Below are 10,000 nucleotides of genomic sequence, written 5' to 3' on the forward strand. Positions count from 1 at the left end.
AAAATGCCCCGTATTACACGCTCTCTCTCCCTGGCTGGCGCACACACATCATTAGTAACAATATGTGCCCTACAGTAAATGACATCATCATTTTCCCCTTGGTCTTTTTTTGACGGCTGGTTTGTCTCAGTTGCTGGATCACACTGTTTCATATCCTTCTCTCTCTCTTTCTTTCTCTCTCTCTCTCTCTCTCTCTCTCTCTCTCTATCTCTCTCTCTCTCTCTCTCTCTCTCTCTCTCTCTCTCTCTTTTTCACACACACACACACACACACACACACACACACACACACACACACACACACACACACACACACACACACACACACACACACACACACACACACACACACAAACTAATGCACTTTCATCACTTTCTCTCTCTCTCTCTCTCTCTCTCACACACACTCTCTCTCTCTCTCTCTACAGGGTATGACGGGACCACCAGGGAAGAGAGGGACGATGGGTAGGCCGGTAAAGTTTTGTCTCCACATCTTTTTAGAACAGAAGTTGTGTGTTGTCTGGGAGTGTGTGTGACTGTTTTAAGACTTGCTGTGAGTTGTGGCTGCTTGTGTCCTCTTTCTGTGTTGTCCATGTGTGATCTCACGCCAAACAATCTCATTCTACTGGGGTGTTTGTTGAGAAAAGCATGCCTTTGCTTTGGCACTGGCAAGAGTGCCACCAATCTGCTGTGCTGTGTAAAAGATGAAGACCAGGCTATTTCCAGTGGCACATGCAGTGTCAAATGTGTTTTTTGTCCCACAATGCTGGCTCAGGGCTTTCCAAACTAACAGACAACATTCATACTCCTCTCTGAGGGCCTATTTCATTCACGCACATGCAGGGGTGCAGCTAGTTGCGGGCCTTGCTGTTCACAAAGATATTAAGAGTGTCCTCAGGGGCCTTGCCCTACAGTACGCTCACCCACCCTATTGCTGCCTCTCTTGCACCACTACAAGTGGGTAACACTTTATTTTAGGGTTCACATGTTATTCATTAATACATGACTAACTTATGTTATGCTAGTATCTTATTGAGACGTGTTAAGCAAATTCAATCATTTGTTAGGCTTGTATCCACAAATCTCTTTCTCTTTGCCAATAAGGCAATTATTGATAATCATGGTATGCCCTTGATTTTGCTTTTGTCACTTATACAGACAGTCACTAGGTATGTACTACTGGTTAACATGGGAACCCTATTCTAAAGTGTTACTTAAAGGCCAAATGTGTGTTTATTTATCTTCTAGCTCCTAGCTACGGTTGTCCATTTCTGTTGACACCCGCTGTGCATGATATTACAGTACCCTCTCAGTCTAGTCTGTGCAGTCTTGCCGGCTGTCTTTATCTGAATCTGACAATGACTCACAGCTCCAGCTGCTCTAGAGCAACTGTGGGAGAAAAATGATCTGTGGATCAGATGTTTGACACGCCCGCTAACTTGTTGCACATGTAAATTGGCTCCAAATTGATAGGAACGAACTTGATCCCATTTTTTTTTTGCACAGCAAGCTTTCGAGTGGTTGCCCTGTGGTGTCTGGATCTAATTCATCTTTTGCCCCTGCTGTTTAGATATTAGAGATAGCCACTGTAATATCGCTGGCGTAAAAGTTATATGAAACACATTTGTTTTCTGGCACATTCTTGTCCCATAAGCTTTATTAAAATATCACTTTGTATTTTCTGTGTCCACTCCTTCGCTTTTCTTCTTTCCTCCTTTAACATACACTGTCGCACGCATCCACTTATATTCTTTCTATATTTCTACCTTTCTATCTCTCTCCAGGGGTTTCCTGGTGATTTTGGTGAGAGGGGACCACCAGGAACTGACGGGGAACCAGTAAGTTCAACTTAAAGCGTTCACTGTGTATCCGTGTGTACGTGTTGTGTCCATGTTTGAAGCGAATGTCCCGGCCTGTTCTCAGAAATATGCCACAGCTCATGCAGTTGTCCCCTGTCATTGGCTCATTCTCCCCTGTCGCTCTCTCTCATTGGCTTGTGCCGGATGATGTAATTAGGAGTTTTAGCAGAGGAGGAAGTTACTATATTTGGAGTTCGGTACTTCCTGTGCTGTCTCTCCCTCTGTCCTAAAGCAGAGGAGAGAAGTGAGCCTTTCATCCCCAAAGTCACCTTCTAGGAGAAGAGGAAATGGGCTCAGTGCAAGAGACCCCTACACACACACACACACACACACACACACACACACACACACACACACACACACACACACACACACACACACACACACACACACACACACACACACACACACACAAACAAGCTCCCTCTGTGTCCCCCATATAGCCCTCTGTCAACGTGCCTTTAAAACACATTAGAAAAATCACAATCTCACACGTCAATGCGCACATACTGTATACACACCGCGAAATAAACATGGCCATAAACACTGTTGCCTAACTCACTGCTTTAATGCGGCAGCCGCACGGGACCAAAATACACCTCCAGACGCCCACACGCATCAGAGAGCCTCTTCTGTCTGCTCTCACCCAAACATTAAATTAGATGTTTTGTCAACATGGTAAAGGTTTGCAGTATATAATCTGTCTCTCTGCTTTTCCCCCTATATGTGTTTTTCTCTCTCTCTCTCTCTCTCTCTCTTTCTCTCTCTCCCTCTCTCTCTCTCTCTCTCTCTCTCTCTCTCTCTCTCTCTCTCTCTCTCTCTCTCTCCCTACCCTATCTATAACTCAGGGCACACTTGGACCTCTGGGGCCTCCTGGAGTCCGTGGCTTAATCGTGAGTATTAGCCATCGCAACCACCCATACCATAGTGCTTGGCAGAATGCCAATATCTTATGGAGTACTGCAGTATCTTATGTGAGATCTGTAATACCCGTGTCATCTGTGTCTGACCGCAGGGCGATATGGGGCCTGCAGGTCCTATGGGATTGACAGGACCCATCGGCTTAAAGGTGAGAAACATTTGTAAGCATCATACAGTACGTGCGATACCCCCAAGCCATCCATCATATACAGTATAACATGGGTCTCCAGTGGAACACATGAAACGTGTTTTTGGTTTGTAATGGATGACAGCTTGAGACGAGTGAAAGCGTTTCTTTTTTTTATTGGAGCCATAGGCTTAATATTGCCTGGCTCTAGAACAGCAGAGTGGAGTTGCTTTGCTTCACTGTTCATAAAGGGGAACTGAATCATCCCAAGGTCTTCCCTTATTTATGTTTTAGAATGGGTTTCTTTTTTGAAGCCCAAGCCAAACGCTACAAGTTTTGAGAACTTCAACATGTTCATGTGCTGGTTTGAATGTTGTCTGACTTTCCTTGTTGCTGTTATATAACTGTCCGTGGACGGGAACCCATTTTCCACCATGACCTCCGTGACATTGTCTCATGTCATGCCACAAGTATGAACTAGAACATGGAAGAGAACTACACACTTCTAACAGGAAGTACAGAGTCAAAGCAGTCATTTTCATGGCCCAAGAAGCCCAATGCCATTCTTTTACACAGAAGTGATGAAGTAAATGTGAGGTTTTAAGTTCGGATTTAGACTATAATTGTACTGTATGTCTTTGTATTATCTCAATGCAAGCGCCACCTGAGCTTTTTATGTATTGTGTACTTGTGCGAAACTGTTTTCTTAAATTCTGTACATGAAAGCTTTCATAATTTTACATAATCATATGGTTCTGCCATACTGCCATTTATAGCTGAGTAGCGCACTTAACACACACACACACACACACACAGACACACACACACAGACAGACACACACACAGACAGGCAGACACAGACACACAGACACACACACACAGACAGACACACACACAGACAGGCAGACACAGACACACACACACACACACACACACACACACACACACACACACACACACACACACACACACACACACACACACACACACACACACACACACACACACACACACACACACCAAGTTCTTTACACTGTATTACACTTCAAAACAATGCACATACCCAGTCATTTCATGAATTTTGCTAAAAAGGAACCATGGTTGAGCCAGACAATAGCAGGTGCCGTTTCTGTTTAAAGAGAATGTCAGAGCAGGTCATAATTGATAGTTATTTTCAACTTGCAAGCAACCTCAGTCGTTGATTTTTCAGCCACTTACCAAAATGTTTTCAACCAACCAACAATCATACTTGAGCACAGATGTGCACAACAGATCACTACCTTGTGTGATGTGCATTCAAGAGTATTAGCGTGTGTGTGTGTGTGCGTGTGTGCATGTGTGTGTGTGTGTTCGTGTGCATTCATGCATTCGTGCATCCTTGCATTCATGAGTGCGGGTGTGCATTGGTGTGTCTGCATGTGTGAGAAAGTGTTTATATTGTAATGCTTAAATTGCAGATGACACTGCACACTGAATACTGTTCTTTTTTTCTTTTTTAATTTCTTGGAACGAACATCGCGTGACAAGAGCAAACCTGAACATGAACTGGGCGAAATGCGTTATTTGCTCCAAGAAATAAATAAATATAAAAAAGAACAGTATTCAATGTGCTGTGTCTTCTGAACTTTAAGCATTGATCAAGTTTTCCTGCCTTACACCTGTACCTGGGCTACTGCAGGCTTGTGCACAAGAACTTTCATGTACTGTGCGTATATTGTGAGGTTTTGGTCCTGCTTCTTATTTTATTCCATGTTGCCTTGTGTGTTTTTGTTACAGGGGGTGTCTGGGAATGTGGGCCCCGTCGGACTGAAAGGTGATAAGGTGATCTGAAAGCGTGTTATTGGCCTGTCTCTCAGCATGTGATTGTAAAAATCACCCAATTGGTGATGTGAAAGTGTCTAATTGGCCTATCTCTGTCTCAGCATGTGGTCATAAAATCACTCAATCCCATCTGGTTTTATTACGCATGTGCTGTCCAGGCTGACTTGCCTGGACGTCCTTGTAGCACACTTTTAGGATTTAAAGTCAGGATTGAAATGATTTCATGCCTTTGTGTTTTATTGGGGGTGCAGGGTCTTACGTGGGTGTGTTAGCGTTAGCATGAAGTGCTAAGATTGTGTTAAAGTCATGTGTGTATGTGTGTGCTAAGATCATATTAAAATAATGTTTATCCTCTGCATGTGTGTGTGGTAGTTTTAGCATAAATGCTAAGATCATGTCTGAAAACCTTTTATTGTTTTCTAATGGCATGCACTCCATCCTTTCCTTCCCTCCCACTCTCCCTCTCCCTCTCCCTCTCCCTCTCCATCTCCCTCTCCCTCTCCCTCTCCCTCTCCCTCTCCCTGCCTCACACTCTGCCTTGTTCTGCATCGCAGGGGGACATCGGCATTCCTGGCAAGAAAGGAGAGATCGGCTTCTCGGGAGACAAGGTACGCTATCCCCTTCTTACTGACAGCCTCTCCACAGGCTCAGAGACACACAGCACTCTTAACAGCCAGAGCTGCTGACTCAGCAAAATGGCAAAGGCAGATGTTTGATTCTTACCGTATGGGGGCATTTACCCCTCAGCCCACACTAAGATACACACAGCTAGATGCACACACACACACACACACTACATACACATACAGCTAGATGCACACACACACTACATACACATACAGCTAGATGCACACACACACACTACATACACATACAGCTAGATGCACACACACACTACATACACATACAGCTATATACACACATGCGCATGCACACATGCAGGCCCGCTGACAGCTTTGGCAGGGTCCAGGACAAAGTAATCTAAAAGGGCACCCTGCCCCATACATACAATGTAATGAGTACCCAATTCTGGGCCCACCCTCTTCCTGGGCCCGAGAGAACCGACGCCTTTGTCCTCGTCCCTTGGCTTCACTGCACACATGCACGTGCGGGCATGCACACATACACACACCAACAAATAATTACTTTCGGTACATTTCAAATACAGGGCAACTATTACTGAGTCATTAGCCGGTGTGTGTGTGTGTGTGTGTGTGTGTGTGTGTGTGTGTGTGTGTGTGTGTGTGTGTGTGTGTGTGTGTGTGTGTGTGTGTGTGTGTGTGTGTGTGTGTGTGTGTGTGTGTGTGTGTGTGTGTTTGTGTGTGTGTGTACTTGTAATTAAGCATCTGTGGTTATTTTTTGTGTGTATCTATAGGGTATCCAAGGCATCCCGGGGTTGACAGGTCTACGAGGCAAACCAGGCCCTCAGGTGAGCATTACTTAAAAATAATTTTGGCTATTTCTACATACTATCAATCTACGGTGGACCAATGCATTAGTCCTACACTGAAAAGGCAGTTAGTGTACACACTGAGATGTCTTGCTGTGTTTGTCTGCTCTATTTCTACATTCAATCAAATGTCTGTGGAGAAAATCTTGGGTAATGCCTTGGATAGTGTATGTGGCGTATGTGTGATGTGTTGTACATTAGGTGTTCCGCATCATCCCACTGAGCTGTGTTGGTGTGTGTGTTATGTGCGTGTGTGTCTCAGGGTAGGCCAGGCGAAAGAGGTCCAGACGGGTTACCTGGTCCCCCAGGACCAGAGGTAAGCTCCACTTCCCATCCAATAAACTAACACATAATGCCATCAAGCTGTCTCGTGACTGTCTAACACACGTGCACGTCTGACTGAGAAGATCAAAAAGCTGAACAGCCGTGAATGGCAGGGCACAGCAACAAACCATAGCTCTCCTTGGCCCTGACTTGTTTAAAAGTTTTAAATGTCTTCATCAGGGATTCCCTGGAGACATCGGACCACCCGGACACAACGGCCTTGAAGGTCCAAAGGTGAGAAGTGTGTATTATTACTTGCTGAGCACCGTGGGTGAAGGTACACAATTGACCTGCGTGATATAGTTGTTTAGGTTGGTTAGGTAGCCATGGCCTAATGGCTGGTTAGAGAGTTGGTCTTGAAATTGGAAGGTCACAAGTTCGAATCCCATACCAGCCGGAAAAAAATGGGGGTGGTTTCCTAAATTCCCCTCATTCATGGCTGAAGTGTCTTTGAGCAAGGCACTTATTCCCACATTATTCCAAGGACTGTAACCAATGACCTGTACCTAAATAACTGAACATTGCTTAGGTACAGTAAGAACAGAATCTTAGTGTAATGTAATTTCATGTAATGTAATGTCGTATGTAATGCTAAACCCCACTCTTTGTGCATCCGCAGGGAAAGCTCGGTGTACGAGGATTACCTGGGCCCAAAGGAATTGGTGGTCTCCTGGTATGTTGGCGTTTTTTTATTTTATTTTGTTAATTAGAACATTAATGACTTAATGACATATGGCTCTGGTGTGCCTCTGGGAGTGTCTGTTTGTGTATACAAGACGGAGAGAGAGGGACTGTATTTGTTTTCATGTGTGCCTTAGCTTGAATAGAAACACAGCTCTTCCTCTAGCTATAAATCCTCATGTCATCTTCTTTGTTATTTTTTTTTCACAGGGCGACGAGGGGCCAATAGGCCCGCCCGGGCCACCAGGACACGAGGTGAGCCTTTTATTGTCATGCCGCAGCTGCGCAAAGCCCCATCACAGTCACACCTGGTGACAATTAGAGCTCCTCCACCAGGGGAGATGGCCGCCACGCTGATCTCTGAACTGCCGACGAGCGAGCAAGCGAGCGAGCGCTGCCGGCTGAGCGTACTGCTCTCTGCGGAGCCCTAGACTGTCGGCAGATGTAACACGATTAGTCATGGGCGGACGGGGGAGAGTTCTAGTTAGCATTGGCAGAGCACTGGCGTTTGGCCCATTAGCACGAATCCCTTCCGGGGGATCTTCTCAGGCCCTTCTATCATGAAGCCCATGTTGTTTGGATTATATATAATGAGCCGTTTGTTCTGTGTAAAGGTTGCCTTTGAATGCGCTGTTGTCATGAAGCATCCTTGTAGAGTGTTGCGTTTTTGTGTGTATTTGCTTTGTACATGTACAGTATGCATACAAGCATGCATGTATTTGATTTCCAATATTCGTTGTACAATAGCCTGTCTACCATTTGTATTGTAAAAAGGGGAAAAAAAGCTATTTATAGGTGTATGGTGATGGGGAATGACCACGAGGTGGTGCTGTGTGCTATGCGGGATCCCATTCTAAAGCGAAAGCACTTTCCACCCGTTCTCAACTCAGTCACATGTGGTTCCATTAAAACAAATGGACGTTACTCTACCCATCCCATCCCATCCCACTCCCCATCCACCAGCAACCCACCCCACACTCTCCTCCCAATTTAAATTCATTTGGAAATGCTTGCTCAGTTGGCACACAGGCGCTGCCGAAACTCAAAGCACATGGCAGTCGTCTTATACATACGCGAAGCATCACGAGAAACAGTGGGCTTGCGAGCTTCCATTCACAGCGTTCAGTAAATACAGCAAAGAGGACGAGAAGGGGAAAATGTAGTGGCACCCCATCCATGTGGAGACCAAGCCACTCACTCACTGACTATCCCCGGGGCTAATGGTCCTACGCCAGGAGAGTGGAGAGCATTCCTCCAGCCTTTCAGGATGAGCAGGGGGATCAGCCTGTGGTTAACATCGCGCAAACTCAAGGGAGGAGGCCTTTAATTCTTAGTGGAAATATCTACATCTAATTAGCGCATATTTGTTGCACTGCATGAGGAGAAGAGAAGAGTGTGTTTGTTCTTATTCTCCTCTCCGTTGCGGTGAGCGTACAGTACAGTTTTGCTGGCCCCCTAATCCCCATTCCCCCCTTTTTTCCTCCTGTCTCCTGCTCTTTGACATAAATTTCACCATCAGTTTTTTCCCCTTAAATGGAGCCAGTCTTAACAGTCCTAATGAACTCTGTCATTTTTTAACTGCCTGCTAACACTTCTCCCACTAGTGCTGCAGTGAGGCTAAAGATCCCTTTCTTTCTTCATTACTCTCCCCTCCGGCTTCATCTCCATCTGTGTCTGCTCCTGTCCTCCCTCCTTTTCTCCGTACTTCTCTCTCTCTCTTTCTTTCTTTTTCCTCTCTCTCTCAAGTGCTCCCTCCCCTCTCTTCTGCACCTCTGTCCTCTCAGCTTCCTTTCCTCTCTGTTCCTCTAGGTGTTCTGTCCTTTTTCACTGTGACTTTTCTTTCCAGGTTCCTTATCCTCCATGTTTCTGTGTCCATTCCTCGTCCTTCCTCATCTCTGATACTCTGCCTGCTATTTGGATGTTCTGCACAATTCCTTGGCACAAAGCCTACAACCCATGACTCATTGCTGAAATCGCTCCTTTTTACAGTACAATTCACCCCCCCTCCCCCCAACACACACACACACACGCTCAGAACAGTTAGACAGAGCACACAAATGCATCGCTGTCACACTCGTATAGCCTACCGTGACAACACTGATGCATGACCGATTGTTCAGGCAAAATGGTTGTGAAAGTTAAAGGATCATATGCTTTGCGGTCTTTAAAATATTGCATCGTAAGTGTTAGCTCAGCTCATTCAATTCAAAAATACACAACACACATATACACACACAGCATATTATCGCTCTCCTTGATACTTCTTAGCTTAGACCCATAGGTTTTCAATTACACACAGCTGTTAAGTCATGGCTAGTTGAAAGACTTCTCTGACTTATCTTTGTTCGTATCTTGAGTAAATGTAGCTGTCTGCTTACGTGGGAATAATGTGCCTCATATGTTTGTCACGAGGGGATCATTTATGGGTCTGGATATTGTCTGTCTGTGAGTTAAAAAGCTGAAGCTAACTGCCTGTCTTTGTTCTAGCTGCTAATGATCCGTAATTGCTAACAGCTAAAGGTTATGGTTTGTGTCTGTCAACAGGGCCTCATGGGCCGCAAGGGTTTCGCTGGGAAAACAGGGCCCGAAGGAGACAAGGTGATGATGCACACCGTCACTTTAACACAGTCGTAAATGCATAAAACACACACACACACACACACACACACACACACACACACACGTATGCAGACGCACATGTACGCATGCGTGCACACGCATGCATGCACATTCACATGCACAGACAGACACACACACACACCAAGGCACTAATGTTCATATACTCCCTGCTCTGTTGCAATTTTACATTGTGTACATA

General features: G+C 45.3%; 1 protein-coding gene across 1 annotated transcript in view; it reads left to right on the forward strand.

Moving 5' to 3' along the window:
• LOC134458518 (collagen alpha-1(XXVII) chain A-like) overlaps nucleotides 1-10,000 on the forward strand; it is a 69,084-nt gene that overhangs the window by 33,769 nt on the left and 25,315 nt on the right. The window contains exons 12-23 of the mRNA XM_063210867.1: nucleotides 428-472; nucleotides 1,784-1,837; nucleotides 2,707-2,751; nucleotides 2,874-2,927; nucleotides 4,683-4,727; nucleotides 5,282-5,335; nucleotides 6,103-6,156; nucleotides 6,440-6,493; nucleotides 6,682-6,735; nucleotides 7,121-7,174; nucleotides 7,393-7,437; nucleotides 9,727-9,780. Of these exons, the coding sequence (XP_063066937.1) occupies nucleotides 428-472; nucleotides 1,784-1,837; nucleotides 2,707-2,751; nucleotides 2,874-2,927; nucleotides 4,683-4,727; nucleotides 5,282-5,335; nucleotides 6,103-6,156; nucleotides 6,440-6,493; nucleotides 6,682-6,735; nucleotides 7,121-7,174; nucleotides 7,393-7,437; nucleotides 9,727-9,780 (612 nt within the window). The remainder of the gene's footprint in view (nucleotides 1-427; nucleotides 473-1,783; nucleotides 1,838-2,706; nucleotides 2,752-2,873; nucleotides 2,928-4,682; nucleotides 4,728-5,281; nucleotides 5,336-6,102; nucleotides 6,157-6,439; nucleotides 6,494-6,681; nucleotides 6,736-7,120; nucleotides 7,175-7,392; nucleotides 7,438-9,726; nucleotides 9,781-10,000) is intronic.

The sequence above is a fragment of the Engraulis encrasicolus genome, chromosome 11 (genome assembly GCF_034702125.1).
Source record: "Engraulis encrasicolus isolate BLACKSEA-1 chromosome 11, IST_EnEncr_1.0, whole genome shotgun sequence".
Classification (NCBI taxonomy): domain Eukaryota; kingdom Metazoa; phylum Chordata; class Actinopteri; order Clupeiformes; family Engraulidae; genus Engraulis; species Engraulis encrasicolus.